At 38.9% G+C, this 22,280-nt stretch overlaps 1 protein-coding gene across 1 annotated transcript in view; it reads left to right on the top strand.

The window, feature by feature from the left end:
- Window positions 1–22,280, top strand: part of UNC5D (unc-5 netrin receptor D) — a 350,696-nt gene that overhangs the window by 316,314 nt on the left and 12,102 nt on the right. The window contains exons 12-16 of the mRNA XM_059730699.1: window positions 5,396–5,564; window positions 6,895–7,122; window positions 9,647–9,796; window positions 15,775–15,939; window positions 19,348–19,526. Of these exons, the coding sequence (XP_059586682.1) occupies window positions 5,396–5,564; window positions 6,895–7,122; window positions 9,647–9,796; window positions 15,775–15,939; window positions 19,348–19,526 (891 nt within the window). The remainder of the gene's footprint in view (window positions 1–5,395; window positions 5,565–6,894; window positions 7,123–9,646; window positions 9,797–15,774; window positions 15,940–19,347; window positions 19,527–22,280) is intronic.

The following is a 22,280-nucleotide window of genomic DNA, read 5'->3' on the forward strand; positions in this document are numbered from 1 at the left end:
GGAAACTGAAATACAGACTGTACTGGTTTTCATATTTGGAAACCTTACTGGTTACCTTTCTGGGGCAATCATTGAGGATGCTGCAGCATCAAATTCAGTGAGAGGGCTAGGATGGCAGTAGCGAGGGGTGGACTGAAATGAAGCCTGCAGAAGCCCTGGGAATGACTTGACACTGAGCATTCAAAACAGTAAGTATAATGTAGCCATTGAGGCAGGCATATTGGTGAAATAAATGGAAAGGCTTCATCCTCAGCTGATGTAGACTGGAGTAGCTCAGTTACACTCAATACCACTTCACATCTGGCCCTTAGTTCCAGAAAAAAAATGGGCTAAATACTGTTCTCGAAGCATGCGACACTCGGTATTTTTTTTCAGGTTCTTCAAGAATAAATAGAACAATCACAAGCCATTGACTATTTTATGTGCAGTTGTCGTGGGGCCAAGAAAGAGCAGCAGTGAAGTCACCCAGCTAAATTTCCATGACTACTCCTCTTCTTGATGGACTCCACCCTCTCTTTGGAGCCATCTTTTTTTTTTTCCCCAACTGTATTTCTTAAGGCCATCCCTCTATAATGCTCCTGATCTTCCTGCTTTTGTGACTTCTGTGTTAGATTATGGTGCTATGATTCAAGTCTGTGTTCAACATAGTAAAAAAGCTCGTCTGTATGCATAATACAGAAAAGGTACATTGTTCCAAATCAAGGCTGCAAAGGTGATTGAGCCAGCATAAATCTATCATACAGATAAATAGGTTCGAACAAGGAGAAAACAGTTTGCTATGATTGTCTACCGTCGCATGGAAAGAGACTGAACAAATAGCAGATTACCTGGAATTTATTAATAGTTATTCCAGTAATAGAAGAAGAAAGATCAAACACATTGCGCTATTTTGAGGGCATATGAAGTGGTGTATGGTATAATGTTTGGAGCAGGGAATTGTGATTGAAGACTCTAAAGTTCTCTTTCTTGTTCTAACATAGACTTGCCGTGTGACCTTGTGCAAAATGCTTAAGCCCCAATTCATCATTTCCCTGCACTGTACACAGGTAGCTAAAAGTGCATGCAATAGACTAAAAGTGCATGGTAAAATGCTACCAGATGAGAGTAGTGGCACATTAGGCACATTTTGATTATTGCCTTCAACACTGTGTCATCATTTACATTAGTGCAACGAGGCCCTAAGCCTCAAATTTTGTATACCTCTATTTTTATGCCCAATTTAAAGCACTTTATATTTGATTGCTCAGAGGTGATGAGGTCTGGTAAGGTCTGCATGACTGCATTTGGGGCTATAAGCGCTCATTACCCCCTGGAAAAAATCATGGTCCTAAGTGTCAAAGTGGGGAAACCAAAAATTGAAGCACCCAAAGCTTGAAGCCACCTTTCAGGCTCACCCCTACACTGTCCATATCCCTATGCAAAATGGGCAGACCAACACTTGCCTCACAGGGATTTTGTTAAGATTTACTCATGAATGCTTGAAAAGCATTTGATTTCATTAGATTACCCTTAATTTGAAGACAGTAATAGGAAAGACTATAAAAGCAGCAAGAATTATCAACACGAAATGCACTTGCATTTTGTCTCAACTTGACGGAATTGGCCCAAGCCCAGCATTTTTTGCAATTTTTTAAGAATTGAAAAGGGATTTATCTTCATGCCCCTCCCTACTGGAAAACTCATTTGTGAGGGAAGGAAATGACATTCTGAATTTTTATTTGGATGATTAAGTTAGACCTTAAAACAGAAGTTTACACATCTTAATAGGAAATGGGGGAAAAAAAATCTATTTTTCCTCTAAATTCTTCATAAAGCAACATATTGTGGAATTAGACATGACTGTTCCTTTCTGTGCAGTTTCACAGAGAAATATTTGCTATTCTGGCACAGCCATGGTAACTATTAGTTTTTTCTCTACTGGAAATCCAGCAAAGTCCTGATTTTGATGGATTTGCAGGGATTAGATCTGGTTACTGATTTGTTTACTCTGCACTTAAGGGAATATTAAATACCTGTATCCTGTAACGTTTCCCTTCTCTGCCTTGCCTAATAAACAGTCCTGAATTGCATCCTAATACCATGTCAGTTATTACTGAAAAGACTCTTGCTATTTGCAATAAGTGTGAGAGTTCATCTAATTAGCTGATTTCAGTTCATTTGGCATTAAATAATTCCCAGAATTCCCATATGTTTGTACAATATGTTCAACAGGGGGACTGATTCTCTGAAAGCAATTAAATAGCTCCTTTCCAAAGAGCTCGTCATTGGTCATTCACACACATCCCTGCCATTCCTCTCCACAATGTATGCAGTCAGTAATTACACTGAGTCAGAGTGACCATGGAGAGCTGCCAGCAGCCATTATAGAGGCTATGCCATTTCTGAGATTGTAACTTGCTGTGAACATTTTCCGGGGTTTTTTTGTTCGTTTGTTTTATGCAAGGATCAAATTGTCCCAGTCTGTTTCACATCACCCTCCATCTGCTAATAGGACTTCTTCCCTTCAAACTGGGGGGGGGGGGTGTGTGTGTGTGTGTGTGTGTGTGTGTGTGTGAGTGCGCAAGTGCATATGTGGTATTAAGTTTTCTTCTTGATGCTTGAAAGGCTTGAATTAGTTTTTATTGGGAATCATCACCAGTAGCATGACTAAGCCCCTGGATTCACAGCCCCTGAGGGTAAATGCAGTGTTGTTTTCAGTTTAACCTATATTTTGCTCCCACTACGGGAGATGAATTGTCAAACTTTGTGCTGGAGGTAACTTTGGCAAACTTTTCCCCCTGCGTTTTGTGCACTTGTCAGCAGCATCAATTTCGCGTGGGAAGCGGTAGTTGAAGGACGTGTGCCTGTTGTGAGTGAGATAGGATAGAGATGCACCCACCAAGTTAAATAACTGGGGTTTGACTCATTCTCTGGAAATATGCTATTGTTATCCCTTCCAGCAGCAGCATCAAAACAGAGATAAGGAGATAGAATGCATCAGTCATTGCAGAGGTACAGCAGAGAGTAAGACGAATTAAATAACTTACCCAAAAATGAATATGTAAAGAGTTAGCTTGAAGGTTTTCAATACTTCTGAGACCGATTGCTCTGTATTTTAAGAAACCTGGTGGATCATTTTGAAAGCACTTTATAAACAAAGTTTTGTGCTGTAGGAAGAGGTTTTGGCAGCATCCTTTCGGAGGCTGTTTTTAGTAAACAAAAATCAAATGCAAGTTGAAAACAGTAGTGTTACTTGTTTTTGGCACTATTGTTATTGCTTTTTTTTTTCCTAGTAACAGTTTAGTTGCAAAGCACTCGTGGCTCCTGAAAAAAAATGATATTCACAAACATATGCCAAGTTGTTTGAATGAATATATTTTCAGACTACAAGTTGTTTCAGAACTGTTCATTTGGAGTATTAATGGTGGCCCTAACTCAGCAGAACACTTAAGCAGGTGCTTATCTTTAAGCATAGTAAGATTGCCAACATGCTTATTGTTAAGCTTGGGCTTAAATGGCAAGAATGCCATTTAAATAGAAGAAAAGAATATATAAGGAATCATGCACTTTTGGCTTGATGTTTTAGCAGAACAAATATGTATGCATGTATGATCTTTGGGGACTTGTGAACAATTAATACTCTGACTGCTACAAAAAAGTAGAGAAGAATTAGCCCGTTTATTTCTAAATAAGTTTTTTTTCTATTCAAGCCTCAAACCATTAACACTGTGCTTGCACGTTATGTTTCCACATGAATAGTTTTATTGGGACATCCCTTAGACTGTAAGCGTTTGGGGGCAGACAGCATTTGGTTCTCTATTTGTACAACTTTTAAAACAACAGGGTCCTAGCTCCAGACTGGAGCTCTTATGTGCTACAAAAATACAAATAATAATAATCACAAGTGAGGTCATGTTTGTGCTAAGGTATTTGCAGGAGGAGAGCCTAACTGACTGAAAGGATGGGTATATGCCATGCCCTGCACACACAGCAGACATACCTGAGATAGCTTTAAACTAGCAAGCTCAGTTACTGATAGAAGTGTGGCTACTGTGGCATGGCTCAGCATGGGCTGAGTGCTTGAGTATTACTATTTATCCAGCTTCTCAAGTGTTTTTTGCAGCCTGTACTGCCTACTGCACAGCTATGACTATGCTGCACTCAGTACACCAGCTAGCAAGTTTAATGCTGTCTCAAATATATTTACATAAGCTGCAGTCGGTCACCAGGCTGGCAGGGACACATTTCCTCCTGACTCAGTGGTATTACACAGATGTGTCTTATATTTTGAGAGCAGAATACTGAGTAGTAGTTCCAGTGTTAACATTAGTAAGCCATACATTTGGGACACAAGCCAAGATGAAGAATACAAATTAAATAAATCACCTTTTCTCACATTTCTTGCCTGTCATTGCTCAGCATATGTGTTTTTAAATAAGCGTTATTTATTAATGAATCCAGCTTACCCAGTAACAAATTTAATATTTAAAGACGCATACAATCCCTTAAGGTATACATGAAGACAGATACTTATCTTCCATCAGCAGTGCTCTCTTAACCCAAGTATTGTCCACAGAGGAGTCTTGTAGTCAGTTTTTTCCCCCCTTCTTTTCCATTCAAATATCTGACACCTCCTTTACATGTCAGTCAGAGTTTAGCTATTGTGTTTCTTCATTTCTATATGTAACCTTCTTAATAATTCACCCCCTCTTTTTTTGTCAGAACTATGTTCCGTCTATGTGTGGTTTGTGTGGGACGGAGTTAAATTTAGTTCTGAATGAGGGAGGAAAGAATAGAGATTCGTATCAGATACTGTGCATTTTTAACTTAATGCCTGCTGTCTATTACTTATCTATTTTGTTCAATTGGAAGAATTAGAGTATGTTTTCAAATGAGGGAAATCAGACGCAATCTGGGGAAATTTGAGAGAGGCTGTATTTTTACACCATCATTTGGCTCATCTTTACTATTATGCAAAGGTTGTTGATGACATACTTTAAAGAAAAGAATTGCGTGGCAATATTACCAGCTGGTGAATTAAGCAAGGCTTGCTTTCACAGTAACATTAAAGTTGCATTTTGGTTTACTCAAAGAGAAATGTACATCAGGGAACAAGGTTGCAAACCGACCAGTGAAGGGTTGATTAGCTTTGGCTCAAGAAGTTTCTTTCATAGCTATCTTCTGATTCTCTATTGAAATTACTGCGACTGCTGACCTTCCTGTTTCCCCATGTCACTGATGTATAAGATACTCAGATTTTGTCCACAAATCTTTTAAATATTTGTATAGAAAATTTGTTTATATGCAAATCAGTTTTATGACCTTGATTTTAAAAGAAAATCACAAAAACTTTAACTTCCTTGTTATATTTACTTGAAGATTGATCTATCTTTTCACTATTTATTTACACCCAAAGCCTCCAGCCAGAAAGCACAGAAGTTCTTCTTGGTCCAGAAGTAACTTGTGGCCCTCCAGATGTGACTGTCACCACTCCTTTTGCCTTGACTATACCACACTGTGCAGAAGTAAATTCTGAACACTGGACCATTCACTTGAAAAAAAGAATGCAACAAGGGAAATGGGAGGTAAGTTAAAACCATCCCTCCCTCCCTGAGGAGACCATACTGACAGCAGACTCATAAGATACAACTATCTAGGCTAAAATTAGGGCTGATCAGAAATACCAGGGATGGTACGATTCACAGCGCTAAAGGAATTCACCTTTCCCCCATCAAAATGCAAAACTGAGAAGAGGAAATTCATGTCAATGAAAGCCTTACCGGGAAGATGAAATAAAAGTAAGAGGGTACTCTTTTTCTTCTGACTGTTCTTATGTGCTGCAGTTCTGATTCTTTAGCAGTCATGTAAGTGGAGTTTTTATCACTTGATTACTGTGGCTTTTGTTATAGAAACTATTGAGAAATCTCCAGTCTTAACTGATCCTGACCAATCTGGCAAAAAAATTATGATGCAAGAAAGATCAGGCGTTATGTAAAAATCCATACTTGGCTTTTAATATGTTTTACCTAAATTTTCTAGAGTGCTTCTGTTTGCTAATATCATCCTTTTTCATCATTTTTAATTTTACTGCCCAATGATCACCTTGTGCCAGTAATCTCTACAGGACTACCACATGCCGCATAATATATTTACCAATTGTAAATCATAATTTACTATTATGTTGCGTTTTTCCTTTTCACTCGCTCTGACAGAGAATGCTGGAATGATACCATGCATGATATTTTTAATCATCTCTCTGCCTACCCAAGCTGCTTATCTTACTTGTTTTCTTCTCTGAACTATTTCATCATAGTCCTCTTACACTAGATGCTCTCGCTTCTGAGTCAGTTGTCTCAATGCCGGTTGCAAATAGCCAAAGGACTAGTAAGGTAGAATGAAATATTACTATGAAAATTCCTCGAATCATTTATCTAATGACACTACAGCGCAGCAAAACTGTACGTGGAAGACAAAAGATTTTTTTTTTTTTTTTGGATAAGAATAAACATTATCGTGATGGATAGTGTACGAGGATGTCAGATGCAGGCTGCTGTTCAAGGTTTGTGTATTGACTTTGAACTTCACAGTAATTTCTTAACTTGACATTGGGAAAAATTAGCTATAAAGTCAAGAACGCTTGAAAAGGTGCTAAAATTGCTTATGCATCATTATTATTACATTGAATTCGGTACAATATATCGCCATAAGCACTGCTGCTGACTCAGGGCTACAAGGTGAGTACTCACTCACATAAGTAGTTCCACTGAAGTCAACATGAGTAAAGGCTCTGCAGTCGAGCTGCGAACGTACTAAAAGTATACAGTGAACCGGGAAAAAAAAATAGATCAACTGAAACATCATGCCTTCTGCTCAGGAAAGCTTGCTGATTTTGAAATGTGATTTTTCATTGCATAGGAAGTGATGTCCGTGGAAGAGGAAACTACTTCTTGCTACTGTCTGTTGGATCCTTACGCCTGCCACATTCTCTTAAACAGCTTTGGAACTTATGCTCTTGTTGGAGAGCCCGTCTCCGACTGTGCTGTTAAACAGCTGAAAGTAGCAGTCTTCGGCTGCTTGTCTTGCAATTCGCTGGATTACAACTTGCGAGTATATTGTGTGGATAACACTCCTTGTGCATTTCAGGTAAAGGATTCTAATCTGTGAATTATCTGTTCCTTTCCATAAAAACACAGCTGCTCTCTATGTATGGCTAGACCAGCACTGGACTAAAACTCAAAAGACAACAGGATGTGTAAGTCACCAGTGCCATGTTGTGTTAATTTGGGAAAGTTACACCATCTCTCTATATACCTCTCTTTCCCATCCTACTCTTTCTCCGTCTTGTATATTTAGATGGTAAATGCTTTGGGGCAAAGACCATCCCGATAGGGATTTGTACAGTACTGGGTCAAAAAAGGTATCATTGTGGCATAAATAACTGATATTTTACTATCATTTGTTATAAACTATGTATCGGGTTCATTAACTTGAATATTGCTTTTCCTCTTTTAAATCACAACAGGATAGGTAGGTGGTCTCCCCCGCTCCCCCCCGCCCTTTCTATATGAGTCAGGCAATAAGTGTTCAAATACAATTTTGTAAAACTCAAGTGGAACCCTGTGGCATTTAATCAAAATTAGTATGATTTTAAAATGGTGTTTCTGTAAAAATTAGACTCTGCAGCTGTTGCAAACTCTAAAGCTTTAATAAAATGCTTTTCTTTGGGGAATAGAGATGAAGACAGTAGTGACAGCTGATATTTTCCCCTTGTTTCAATTTTGCATCACAGAAACACGACTCTCATAGCAAAGAATATTTTAATATCCGTATGCTTTTAATAAAAGAAAAGCCCCCTACAGTGGAAACTAGAGAACTATAGCAGCTCTGTGCTTGCTTTTTATATTGCTCTATGGCACATCTAACTTACGTGCTTGGCAGTATTTAAGTTAGTAAGTCTGTATAAAATTGTAAAAACTAAATTCTGGCCTCAGATAAGTGCGCGCACACACAGACAAATGCAAATTCAAAATGTTGGTGTTGGGTCAAAAATGTTTTTATGCTTGTATCAAATAATAATTGTTATGATAGTACTATAATACTAAAATTCTTCAGCATGCTTCAATTTAAGCAAGTCAGAAATCCTGAAACCTGTGAAAAGCTATGAAAATGGCCCATATAAGCAGGCTGGATTTTTATTCCTCAGAGTCTCCCAATTCTAGTTTTTCAGACTGCCTGTTACCATGTATTATTCTTAATGAATGATTCACCCAGTCTGTATTTTACTTTCAATATATATTGCAGACGATGGGGGGGCGGGGGGGGGAAGAAGCTTAATGTAATTGTATCATTCTGGTTCCCAACTTACTGATGTATTTAGCAAACAAAGGAGACTAGGCATTTTTTCTTAACGTAAGTGAAAATAAATACGACATTTCTAATGTAGCATTTTTTTTGTTTAGAAAAATTAGTCTAAGAATAATTACCATTTTTTTTCATTTATAGAGACTATCATGTTATCACTTTATAATAAGGCTATTATATATTTATGTAGTGCCACTTTCACTCTAAATATGCTTTATCAATCTAGAGCCAGCTTCCTTTTAAAAATGGAAATTGAGCAATTATCACAGAAAATTTCTAAAGTAGATAAAAAAAAAGGTAATGTAGAATTGTGGAATAAAGTGTTAGACCGAATCAGACCAAAAATACAATGACTGAAGTGAAGGTAGTTTTCGTTGGTTCCTTATAGCACAGGAATTTACCATACTGCCAAATGCCCTCCCTGAACTTGTTTCTCATGGGGCCTTCTTGATTTATAGCTTCAAGGAGCTGAATATTAACAGTCATTTCAGAAGTCATAGCCAAGTCAGTAGTTCTTCTAACAATGCTTTCATGCTTCTGACAAGCCATCTGACTTACTTTGGTGTTCACAAATTAGATAGAATTCATATGGATTTAAAATCTAATTTCAAAATATTTCTGCAGGTCTCTGCTCCCCGCATATATCTGTAAAACAAACCTTAAAAAAGATTGTTCAGGTATAGACAGAAAGGATTTCTTACTATTATTTTTAAATGCAAATATTTTGTTGAACAAACTGGCAAATTTAGTGATGCTTCTTCAGTGCCTTTTGAAGTCCTGAGAGTACATGCTCATCGTGATTGTGATCTATCTGTCCAGTTAAATGAATGTTAAAGAATGATGTTCCGCCACTTTGTCTTCTACTGTCTATCTCCTGTTACTTTTTTATCTGTATGCTTTTTATGCTCAGAATATACGGCACTAAAAGATACAGCAAATGAGCTAGGGCAGGCCCAGAATGAACTGAGACTCCTACTCTCTCTGCTCCAGAAACAAGCCCGGGGCCACATTTTTGACCATAGCAGAAGTTAATCCCCGATTCCTCTTCCTCTATGTTGGTGCCCGGCAAGGCAAATCTTACTTCCCCCTCTATGCTGCCTCAGTTGCTCTGGCCTGCTCAGGAAGGGAAAGGTGGTACTCCCCATTCACCTACTGCGTGCACTGTCGACATGCTCAGAAACCTGCAGGCAGTCAGCTACCATACTGAGTGCTGCCTCTTTCATTTTAAGATAGGTATTATTTCTAATACTTAAAGAAACCATAAGCCTCATCTTTGCTTTGTAAAGTTTCCCCCCTCCTGTTGCAGGAAGTGGTTTCAGATGAAAGACACCAAGGAGGACAGTTACTGGAGGAACCGAAGTTGCTGCATTTCAAAGGGAATACCTTCAGTCTTCAGATATCTGTCCTCGATATCCCCCCTTTCCTCTGGAGAATTAAACCTTTCACTGCATGTCAGGTACCTGTCCAATTTTGTTTACTTTTTTAATTTAAAAGGCAACGCGAGTCTTCACTGTGACAAACAAGGCAATTGTCCCTTTTTATTTTTGCAGCGTATTTACTTAGTGAGCATTTAGCAAAAACGCAGTTTTTTATGAGTGAAAAAATGCAGAATGAGACCATTCGTATAAAGCAGAGTAGTGGTAAATGTTTCATCTTACAAAAGCAAATGTTTTATGTTCCCCCATGTTACTTTCACCTCCTCCAGAATCCCTATATTTTAGCTAAATGTTATCATTCCCATTAAAAGTAGTTTTTCAATATCTGTAATTGATTGACTTGTCATCCTGGTTTTAATGCAACACTGAGTGTACAGCTGAAACACCAAGTATATCTGCAAGCATTTAAATGTCATGAGTTCAAATCATAGCATGTATATTACTGAGGATTAGAAATGACAGAGATAGAGAAGGAAGTTCGCCCATTTGTGGTGCATTAATTAAAGAGGCTGTTGAAGATGGCAAGGCATAAATCAAAGCAAAGGAGAGAGTCTATCAAGTGCATTACTGGCAGAGAAATTGTGCTTGTCTCTCTTAAAACACAGAGAGAAAGAGAACATAATTAGTATATTATCTCCCATTTCCTGAAACCAAATAGAGAAAGGAAAACACAATCTCTTGTGATGTTTGAGCAAAGGCAGCCTAAATGTGTAAGCATCCAGTCCTGAACCACTGGTTTTCAATCTGTGGTCCACAGACCCCTGGGGGTCCGCAGACTATGTCTAATGGGTCCGTAAAAGATTACTACGATCAATCAAAAGTATGTGAATACCCACACTTGCAATTCAAAGGGGTCCGTACCTCCATTTGAAATTTCCCACAATGCTATACATCCTACTCTGGAAATTATGCTAATAGAACAGAGGTAATTTATGTCACATCATTGGGGAAGAAAGAATGCGATTCTCACAAACTTCGGCAAAAAAAGCTTTTCCTCTCCAGAGTATTTATCTTAATGTAGTTACTAAATTTTACAGTTTCCAAAACAAACCCAATCATAATCTCAGGGCATGTCTCACTGGTGAGTAACATACAGATTAAAACCTGGAGTTCATGTGCAGTAATAAACACAAAGACATTTTCTGATACTATTTCAGGTTGCCATTTGCTTCCCTGCATACATAAGAGCACTGCAGAATTCAGTATATCAGTTTCTGATCAACCCCCAAAGTAAGAAACCCTATAAAATACATTCAAGAATGACTTCAGAAATAATCTGTTTACTGAAGAATGCCTTCTAGTAAAAGTAGAGTAGAGTTGCACCCAGTACATTTAGAGATATTTCACTTACCGATCCCTGGAGATTGCCTTAATAAGGGAACAAAATGCATTTTATAGCTACCCTATGAAGAATTAACATCATTTAAATGGCCCGTGTACCCAGTAGTGGACCCCAGCACTGTTAATGCATCTTAAATGTTTTTGTTTAACTATGAGGCTTGCTGCAAAGCCAATATATCTCAATGAAGAATTCAATCCCTTTTACCTTTTCTGCAGCAAATGTATTTGTTTTAACAGCCTTAGTGATGGATAACTCTGCTGTTCATTGAGCTTCAATATGTAAAGTTTCAGTGCTCATGAAATTCCACCATTTAGCACTGACCTAGTTTCTTGTATGGACATAAGAGAAAGAATGGAATCAACTAGATAAAGTTGGACTGGATGCTAAATAAGAAAAATAGGTAGCAGGGAACAAATATAGCACTGGCCAAAGTAAGACTATGCAGGTGACCCAAGAAGGTTGGGTTTTTTGCCCCTGTATCTACCTTCCTTGAGTCTGTGCAAGTTTGGTAAGTATTATTTCTGCATAGTTTTTATTTCTTTGGGGCACTATCTCCTGTGCCAGATCCAAGTCTCCAGTGCATGTAAAATGCTGAGAATGACTCAGAAGCCCAAAGACATTTTGTATGTGGTTCAGCACTTTTCCTAATGCTGCATACAGCGTCTATGAATAAATATATTGTTTATGGTATATTAAACCTAGGTATCTTTGTTCTCTGTTGGCAAGCAATATTCTGGAGTTTTCAGTCCAAATTGAACTGCAGGGTGCTGTTAAAACAAGTCCTAATAGCCATGCAAATTTCTCTGTATTAATCTTTACAGGTTGTAAGGGCCTCACTTTACTGGATCTAATGTGAGTGGCACAGTCCAAAGTAACTATTAAATTTATTGCTGGGAGATAAAAAATCAGATGAGGGAATCATAACCCATAGAGCAGTGTTTAAGTAACGATAAGTGCTGTGTCTGCTTTAAGAAGGGTACGGCATGGGATAGATAGAACTGGCTCCATACAGTAGGTTTACACGTGGCCGTCGCGTAACCAATGCTTGTGGCATCGGCAGCAGTGCAGGGTTAAACAACAGTATCTGCAAAACTTCTACCATTAAAATGGATTTGACAGGATGATGATATTGAAGCTGAATAAATATTTGCATTTTATAATTGAGTGTAATTTGAATGACTTGGACGACTGAGAAATAATAATTATTGTTTTTAATAGGAACTACAGCACAATTTACACTAGCTTCATATTTCCTGCTCAGTGAAACATGGTCTGTGAGTCTGTGATGAATCTCTAAACTCTCTTGACAGCTCAGATATCGGCCTGATGCAAAAAAAACCAACAACAACAACAACAAAAAGTACCCATTTCCATCTGGTAAAATATGAGCCCGAATCCCATGACCCACTTCTACTGGAGTGGTCCCATACAATTTGGTTCCCTTTTTATTTACCTGTCTCCAGCCCCAAAGCCAAAGAGAACTCCAGGTGGCTCTTTTATATGGTACAACTATGAATCTACTTGTAGCTGTGACCCAACATGTGCAAGGAGCCAGGAGGGGCATTACGGTTCTTTCCTGCCGTACCTATGGGAGGAAAGGCTGCTGGAAAGGTATTGCTTATAGAGCTTCAGACTCTAAAACAATGGCTGTGTCTGGTTCAGAACAGCCTGAAGTTTTGACAACTTTCTTGGAAGACTGCAGAGTACACTGGTTTCACCTGATTTTGTGGCAGAGGTAGTGGGAAATGAGATGCAAGCAGGTGTATTTAGTTGTTGGTATTTGATCATGTGCTGCTTCTTGGTAGAAAGGGAGTCTGGGTTTTGCAGTAAGCCGGACGCTGATCCTATATCTAAAGAGCAGGCTTTTTTTAAATCATTGTTTCCCCAATTTTTGGCTTACAAAGCAAGGGGGTCAATCCTCAAAAACAACCTGCAGCAGGTAGAGGTTGCTTTTCTCTGTAATATACACTGTGTGTGCAGTTTCCAAGAAAGGTTACAAGAAGCTATAAAAGCCTGCAAAGAATTTTTCCAACTATTTGACTTGGTCTAATCAAAGGTATCAGATTTGCCCAAAGATCTTTGTCTGCCTGTGTCCTTAGACCAACATGGCTACAACCTATACCCCTGTAGGGATGTGCACTCACACTTAGCAGAAACAGTAGGTGCCACAAGGTTGGGTTCTTTCCCACCACTTTCACAAGTTGAAGGGGAAACCCCTCAGAAGGAGCGTGGATATCAGAGCAGGAAGAGATGGTTAGTTGGCTACAGCTAGGGTAAGAAGCCAGACAGGCAGCTTTGTTGAGTCAAAGCATCTGTTTTCCCCAGTGTCTTCTGTCTTGGAGGATCCAGTGCCTGTCTTTAGCTAGGAAATGATTTACATTCCCTCCATCTGCTAGGAGCCTAATTATAATGGGGAATAAAACTGAAAGCATTTCCGGAATACTTTAAACACTTATAACTTCACAATACTTTATCTTCTCTTATTATTTTTCACATCATCCTTCTCAGATGGGTGTGATCCCTTCCTCCCCTTTCCCAAAATAAAAGCAAAGATGATTACTTGGGAAAAATTTAATTTCAAGTGCTCCTTTCCCAATATTTTAAAATGTTTTGGGTTTTGGGGGTTTTTTTTTGTATCAGCTTCAGTATTTTGCTACTCAGGATTTAAACACAGCACTTGTAATTACTACTTGGTGTGTCATTTTGAATGACCCCTGAGAATCTCGAGAAGATGCAAAGGTAGCTGCATTTTAGCAGTGGGGGAAAAGATAACTCTGTATCAGCCTGATCTGCTTCCTGCTTTGCTAACCCCAGTGGAAAAGAGCTGTAAAGGCATAAAATGTCACTTTCTAACTAATGTCACAGTGGGGGGCACAGGCTGCACTACTGTAGTAAATGTGCTCAGCCCTATAGGGTGTTAGCCAAGCACAAATGGGACTGACTAGAAAGAAACAAGGGAGAAGAGAGAAATAAGGAAAGGGAAATCACATATTCCAATGAATGAAAGGTTTAAAAGTCACACTTCATATTGAGTTTCCATTCACAACAAGTTTGTAAAATGCAGGGTTTAATTATATTTAATCAGTTGTTCTAATAATGTATTTAGACTCCAACAGCACATTAGATTTCTTATAAGCATATATAATATCTACCGACGTGATTATAGCCACTTATAACACACGTTACTTATGCCTGTAACATGCTTAATGCATCAGCACATCATTTAAAATGTAACTATAATATAAATTGTAAATGAATTAAATCTATGAGTGTCACAGTTTTTATGTTTTCCTTCTAGGGCCAGAACCCCATGCCTCTCAAATCATCCCTGTCTTCAAATATTTATCGAGTTAAAATTTAGAGAGAAATGAGAAAAACAAACAACCAAACAAGGAAACGGGAAGGGGAATGCATCCTTACAATATGTTTGCCAACTAATAGTTTAAACTTTAATTTGAAACATAGCTCTCTTTCTTTCTCTTAGCATCATGTCTTATTGCAGACGGCATTAAAAAGCTCCAATCAGAGGGGTGAATTAGGGTGAAGAGTTACTACCAAAACATTAGTTCGGCATTCTTGTCTGCCTGTTTTCTTATTTGGCAGTTTGGTGCAATGTTAAAGTGCTTTGAAAATAGTGGACAGCATTTTGGTTGAAGTATAAGGCTGCAAGACAACTGTGTAGACTAACACTATCAAGGTGGAAGCATGTCAAATATTGGACTGAGAGTAAAATAACAATGTATCCCACTCCTTAAACGTTATGGGAAAGGAAGAATTGAACTGTGTTTTTAGAAGAATCTTAATAAAAAGGTTTAGCTACCCCTTACTGGATATATGGTTTTCCTACCTACTCCCATGACTCCCCACCTCCACCAGAAATCAAGGTCACCAGAGATGTCAGAAGTCTTTTGCGGGTGGATTACAGTAATGACTGTAGTTATGTGCAGATAGTATATATCCGGATTGCGTTCAGCCCGTAGGTTGGTCACTGCAGAAGGTAAGGAGTTGGATCAGGTGGTCCAAAATCAGAAGAAAAGGAAACCTGGTTGGATCCATTCCCCTAACAGTGAGGTGGGTTGTGCATGGTTTTCTCCAGGGAAGCAGCAGAAACTTTACCACTCTAAAACTTCAATGTGGACTGAATAAAAAGCTGTTGCAAGTACTATAGGATCAAACCTACATTCCAGGGAAGGACTGGATAACTTCTTAAGGGATCCCTCTTTCATCTCCAATCTGCGAGATTTGATAGCATTGTAGGGGCTAGAGAATTATTAGGAATTCTAGACCCTATGTCAGGGCAGGGGAATAAACACATTTCTATGCTTGGAAATACATTTCTTTGGGTTTTTTTACATTTCATTTTAGCTGAGATGCTCTCTCATCATCTGTGTCACTGAATGAAATTTAATCTCGTGGTAATTTTAACATCCCAGCGTTATCAATTGGAATTGACATTAATTAGTTTTGTGCTACTCAATGTTCATGGAGACGTTATTACAAAAGCAATTCCAGGGGAACCATGGAAATAATAATTATTGTTACTCTTCTCTGGTTTTGTAGTCATGTCACAGCTTCTGTCTTCATTTCCCTCTTCCCCTCCCAACCCTTCCCCCCCAACACCCTTTTTTTTGTTTCCGGGATATGCTTCTTATACAGGAGATCCCTTTCACTCGTGTGTGGTGCAGTAACCAGCAGCCACTGCACTGTGCCTTTTCGCTGGAGCGTTATACTCCTACAACCACGCAGCTGTCCTGCAAGATCTGTGTTCGACAAGTCAAGGGCCATGAGCAGATCCTACAGATCCAGACATCTATTCTAGAGGTAGCTAGCTCTCTCTCTTCTTTCTCTATTCCCAGCTCTGTCATTAAGTAGCTGTGTAAACAACTCCAGCTCAGTCTACTCTGTGTAAAACAGAGCCCCTTGCTTCTGAAACCAATTTTAACCCCTTGCAGAGTTGTAGCAGATATCCAGAGTTCGACAGGACGTCTTTCCTGGGGGAGGAAACGAATATGTGCAAACGCCATACCAGTTAGATTAAGTAACTTCTACTATTTACACAGAAATGCCACTCAAAGAGCAGAGGCGGTCAAACAGTATGCATATACTCCTCCATTCAGGAGGCTTAGTTCCCAGGGAAGAAACTCCATCTTCAAGAAAAATTAGTCTAATCAGAAACGAAGGCAAAGAGCAAGCTCTTCTGCTGCTTGCATAGATCCCTCTCCTAGAGCCTTTAATAGCAACACTGTTACCACCATCTGGTCTGTTATTGCAAGACTGAACATTTGCTTACCCATTAAAGAGCTTTAAAAGTGCCACCCAATGATGCCTGGCATGACAGTAAGAACTTCTTCCTACCTTTCACAGAGTGATGTGAGACCTGCTCTATTAACATTAGGAAAGCACTATGTCCTTGCTTTGCCTATGACGTGTGAAGGGATGGATTATTTTAACGACTAGACTATTCTTCCTCCCTTCTCAACCTCCTTTTAAGTCCAGCTGTAGAAGATGATTACAAGTAGGAAGGTCTATAGGGTGCTCCTTGTGGGCAGACCTTCCTCTCTACAAAGGATTTATTTGCAGATCTGGAACATTAATCTGTTGACTGGATACTGGGGTAAATCCAGTTCTGGGTTTTACCTCTGGCATCCAAGATGTTCAGAGCAGCATGTTAAGAAACAACGGTATTGTAAAGATGCTCAATACAAGCACAATATTTAGTTGTTCGTGCTTTATTTGCATTAGTTACCGTAGTCTTTAAAAACTTACTTGTGACTGGGATGGAGTAGATTTAGGGGGAAACGTGCAGAAAAAACTCACTACTTTCTCACCTATAGAAAGAGACTAACAGAGGTTTCCCTTGTTATGACAAGTACAGAAGAATAGGGTCCTCATACTGTAATGGAAATAAGAAGTGTTTTCCCTGACCTCTGCGTGTGATTTTCATATATTCCTTATGCAATTTTGCTCTGTTCATAGTTCCTTTCCCCCCATGCAAGACTCAGTCCATTAGCAGGGAAAGCCATTCAGGTTTAATAATCTAATAAATATTTTTGATCATCCCTTTCCATGTTTTAAATTTTTTTATGTTCAATATATTAAAAAAACCCTCAGAGTCCCACATGCCTTTGCCATGATTTCTTGCAGACTTCTGTCATCATTTTTTCTCAGTTAAATGTTGCCGCTGAGGTTGGGTTTTTTTGAAGAGAGGCCTGTCCACAAACCCCTGGTGCATGTTACAATTCTCTTTTCAAACAGATTCACTAATATGGAAGGTTTTCTTATCCTATCTCAAAAATTGATGGAAGGATGAGGATAATTTGACCATAAAAAGAGAAGAAAAAAATAGGCTGAATACTTGAACTTCTCATTGCTTTACAATTCCCACAGCTAACCAGGTTGCACTGGCTTATCTCACATGTGCAGGGTATGAAAATCTACTGTTCTTCTGCATATTTAATTTAAACAATCAGACAACGTGATGTATCTACAGAATTCCTATTACTTTGCATGAATGCCTTCTGGGATGTGCCATAAATGTTATATGAAAAGACCAGTAGCATCATTACTATTTAATATTTATGCTGCATAGCACTGAGTGGAGCCCCAGTCCAGAAAGGTTCCTCCTTACAAATGCACATACAGGACAAAATCTCACATCCATAAAGGGACTTAGGTGCCTGAGAACTTTCAATGTTAAAACGCAAGGTGCTTCTAGATCTTAGCCATCTTTTGAGTTCACTGACAGCTCAGTAGGGTTATTTTGATCTATGTTTTGGACTTAGGCACCTGAGTCCTGCGTATAAAAAAAATTACCAAGAGTTCCTGCCCTGTAGGGTTAACATATGAACAAACAGAAAAGAGCTGAAAATGGGACATTTTTTGAAGAAAGAAGCAGCACCGTTTTGGCTTGTTCTTTTAAATCAGCACTCTTTATAAATACATTTAAGTATCCCTCGACCATGCTTTTGTGGTTTTACAAATAAAAAGGCTAATTTATTTTTTCATTGTCGCTACTATAAACACTACTTGGGATCTCAGACGCAAACCCCGTTCTTTCTGCCTTCAACCAATCTCATTGCTAGTGATCACAACTCAACCTGCACTCAGAACAAACTGCATGAGAGAAGCAGAGCAGACAACTGCTCATTCCCCATAGCTGCCCTGGCTCCTTCAAGGTTAAACCTGAGTGCAAAAGCCTGTGTGAAGCATGAACAAACACTACCCTTCCCCTCGGTGCTAAGTCTCCCCTGTATTGACGGAGACAAATCCCACAGTCCTTGCTTCCTGGGGCATTTTCCTGAATTTTGAATACTCCTTGTCAAGCTAATCTTTGCAACTGAGTTACTCGGGATACGTGGCTTTTTGTTTTCTATGTATTGGCCAGAAACATATCACTATTTGATAAATTAGTTAAAAAATGCAATTTAGCAAACAGTTTGCTTGCAAATTATTGGTATTCATTCAATTCATGACCACCACATTTATTAGATAGCATTCTAAGCTATTGTTTCTGCTTCCTTAGGTGAACCTTTCCATGCAGAAACTCTATATTACAGAGTTTATTACATCGCATTAGAAAACTATTTCATTCCTTAATTAACTACTCAGGTGCTGGTTTAAATACCTCAGTGTCCTACAATAGTACCCTACAGTAGTATCCTGGAAGTTCAGGGTAAAGTGTAGGAGCTCTAAGTACCTGAAAAAATCTCTGTTCTCAGGCATTGATATATACCCCTTAGTTGTACTCCTTCATGAGTAGTGAACACGGAGAAAATGGACTGGCAAGCACTTTCAATTTCGGTGAACTCCTTTAAGTTTGGCAGCTTACAGTGGATCAAGGTTTCCCTCTGTTTTTATGGTACTGTAAAGGGGGTATTTGTCTCTCAACAATGCTGAAAATACTAGCTTATTACCAGGGAGTTAAGTTAGGGGATATATCCAGTGCGAAAAAAGTTCGGCAATAGCTTAGTGACTTGAAGCTTAGCACTGGGAGACCAGGGGTCAACACTGCATCCTGAGTTTTCCTGGGTGATGAAGGCCAACAAGTAGTTTGATCTGTATGTAAAATGGGCTAATAGCTCTTTCCTACCACCCAGGAGTGCTGCCAGGGTAAATATGGTAAAAAGAGCTAGGTGCTTAGTTGCTATGATAATGGAGGTGACAACAGTACCTTTGGCAACCAGAAAGCCCACTTACTTAGTAATTGTCTTGTTTTTGTATTATGCACAGAATGAAAGAGAAACTATCACCTTTTTTGCACATGATGACAGCAACTTCCCTGCACAGACTGGTCCAAAGGCCTTCAAAATCCCATACTCCATTAGACAGAGAATATGTGCAACGTTTGACACACCCAATGCCAAAGGCAAAGACTGGCAGATGTTAGCACAGAAAAACAGCATCAACAGGTAACGGAAGGCAATTCTAAGGGAATATTTGCATATGCAATAGGAATAATTTGTTGCTAGCATAGGTTTTTTGTTGCTGTTATTGTTGTTTGCTGATATTAAATATGTTTGAATAATAATTACCATACTTACTCTTAAGGGAAAACACTGCAGTTCATATATCTTTTTTATGTGATTAAAACAGCAGCTGAATGGAGAGGATCTCAGATTTTGGCTTTATTAGGCCACTGTAACATTAACCAAAGCTTGTGACACAAAACAGATTAGTGGGTAAAGCAGCGAACTGCGACTTAAAGAGATCTGGGTTCAGATACAGGCTCTACGACATGTGGCTGTGGACAGATCACTTAATCCATGCATTGAACATTCATTTATAGGAGAACGGATGGTAATTTCCTTCCTCGCTGGGGCATAGTGAAGCAGTCGGAAACCACATTGAACAGGGGGCTCATACAAAACCCTTTTCACTCATCCCTCTCTTTCCATTCTTTGTGGTTGGGGAGAGGTAATAACTATGTAACATCCAACACCGAGGCAATTCATTTGTGGAGACATTTGCAAGGTCTTGGCAGAATTTGTTTTTAACATGAACAAAATCTTAGTTGGAAACTGCCTCACAATCCCCCTTCTGAACAACCCCGAGTATGGAATCACAGCCAAAAGGCCAGCAGGCAGAGGACAAAGCCTCAACTCTGTATGGGGATGCTGAGGGTAATCCCCTTTGTGCCCCTGTGCTAATGTCTCATCCCTGCATCTGGTTTAGGCTTGCATTCCAGATGAGCTTTCATCTCCCCATTTACAACAACGCTTGCATTTCAGCACCTGTTTGCATTTAAGCAGCCCCTGCTTTGAAAATGCCTCCCTAGACCTTTCCACTGAGAGGTTGCTTGCAGGTAAAGTGCAGTGCTTTTACCTTGTTGTGGAATTGGTTGTTTCTCATGTTTCCTTTGTTATGGAACACAGGTTTTTTTACTCAATGCCAGCCTCTTAAGAAAGAGTCCCTCTATTTGGGAAGAAAGGATGAATGGGAAGAGTGGGCATGCCTTCATTTGCTTTAGACAATACACAGAGACAGTGCGCTAGTGACCACTCTGACCATCACTTTAGTTCTCCTCTCTTGAATAGGGGATATGGCAAATACGAGCTTAGCCCACTTAGAGCTAACAGAATGATTTGCTATTTCTGTCCTTTATTGAAATAAAACAATGGCTATGAAACCATGTTGCTTAATTCATGAGTGGTGGCAGGGATGCTGTTTGTAGAAGAGTTAAAATGTAAATAGGAATTTCAGGATCAACCAAGTCAATAAAATAAAGATAAAAACCTTTCAAGTACTAATACACTAATTTCTTTGGTTTTCAAAATGCTAACCTTTCTCTAAGAAGGCAGATACAGTCTCAACATGGACTGTAGCTTGTGCTATCCTTATATTTTCTCCCAGTTATTTATTTAGGGATGAAGACAAGGATAAGTTGCCTCTTAACATTCCCTTCAGGTTTAGCTCTGAATGATATTACTTTGACAAAGGCACTATCAACTTGCGAAACCTGATAAAACTGAACCGTTGTGCACTTAGAGAAGGAAGAAGGACTCATCATAAACTAGGATTCATTAGGTTCTTAGGCACTGCAGAACAGTATTTACCAAAGCCCGTGCTATACCAGTAGGATTTATGTTAAACTAAGCCAGCTTGTTGCAGAATTTTCTTTAGAAGTGAAGTGAGCGTGTGTTTGTTTTACCTGAGGCTGCCTTGTAGTACTTTGGATTCCACTGACACACCGGCTTTTGGATGAAAATCTGACAAATAAAGCAAGTTAAGTGCATTTTTGTCTTGCCAGTTACTTGCTGTTGGTATGACTGGAGTCTCACCTTTATTTCACATTTAAAGAACTGTATGGAGGGTTGATTTAGGTCACGTAAGTGACTCTCATTAAATGAGACAATTATGATGATAGGAAAATATTAATATTTTTATTGAAAGTGGGTCAGTTCCCCATTTGGTACTACTGTACTCTTCCAGGAGGCACCGTTTTTGTAATGAGGTTACCTTATTTATTACAGACAATTTGACTTGTTTTTAAGTGCAGAAATATATGAGAAAAGCTCCAAGAGTATGTTCTTTTACCTGTTTTCATAAAGGTAGGATAGTCTTCTGTGAGTTGAGATGGGAATTATACTATGGAGGTATTTAAAAATATTGCATTTTTAGGTGCAGGGGACTACACTGTGGGGAACAAGTAAGACCTGCTATAGGTGGCAGATACCCCAAGATGCCTCATGGAAGGAATAGACAAGATGTGTAAAAACAATTCTTTTTCTACCAACCAAGGTAAAATCAAGTAAGGAGTGGTTGTTGATTTAAAAAAAAAAAATTGTAGGAGTTTACATCTCGTGCACAACTAGCTGCCTATTAACATTACTCAGCCACCTTATGTTCAAAGAATGGGCATTCACACTGCTTCCAGTTTGAACAGAAGGTGAGATCTCAGCTTGGAATAAATAATGCTGCTTTACAGAGAGGTGGCATGTGCCTTTCCAAGCGCTCTGGATACATTTTATTATGAATGGGATAAAGTGTAAAAGATACCAGAAGCAAATTGGAATTGGGCACTGTATGTTTGGAATAGCTTACATCCTGCTGTCTATAAATGATCCCAAGCAGGAGATATATTTCTGGAACAAATAAATACAGGTGGTTTACCACTTGGCTTTACCCCATTCTTTCTTTCTTCCTTCCTTTTTCTTTTTTACATC

The sequence above is a fragment of the Alligator mississippiensis genome, chromosome 7, assembly GCF_030867095.1.
Source record: "Alligator mississippiensis isolate rAllMis1 chromosome 7, rAllMis1, whole genome shotgun sequence".
NCBI lineage: Eukaryota > Metazoa > Chordata > Crocodylia > Alligatoridae > Alligator > Alligator mississippiensis.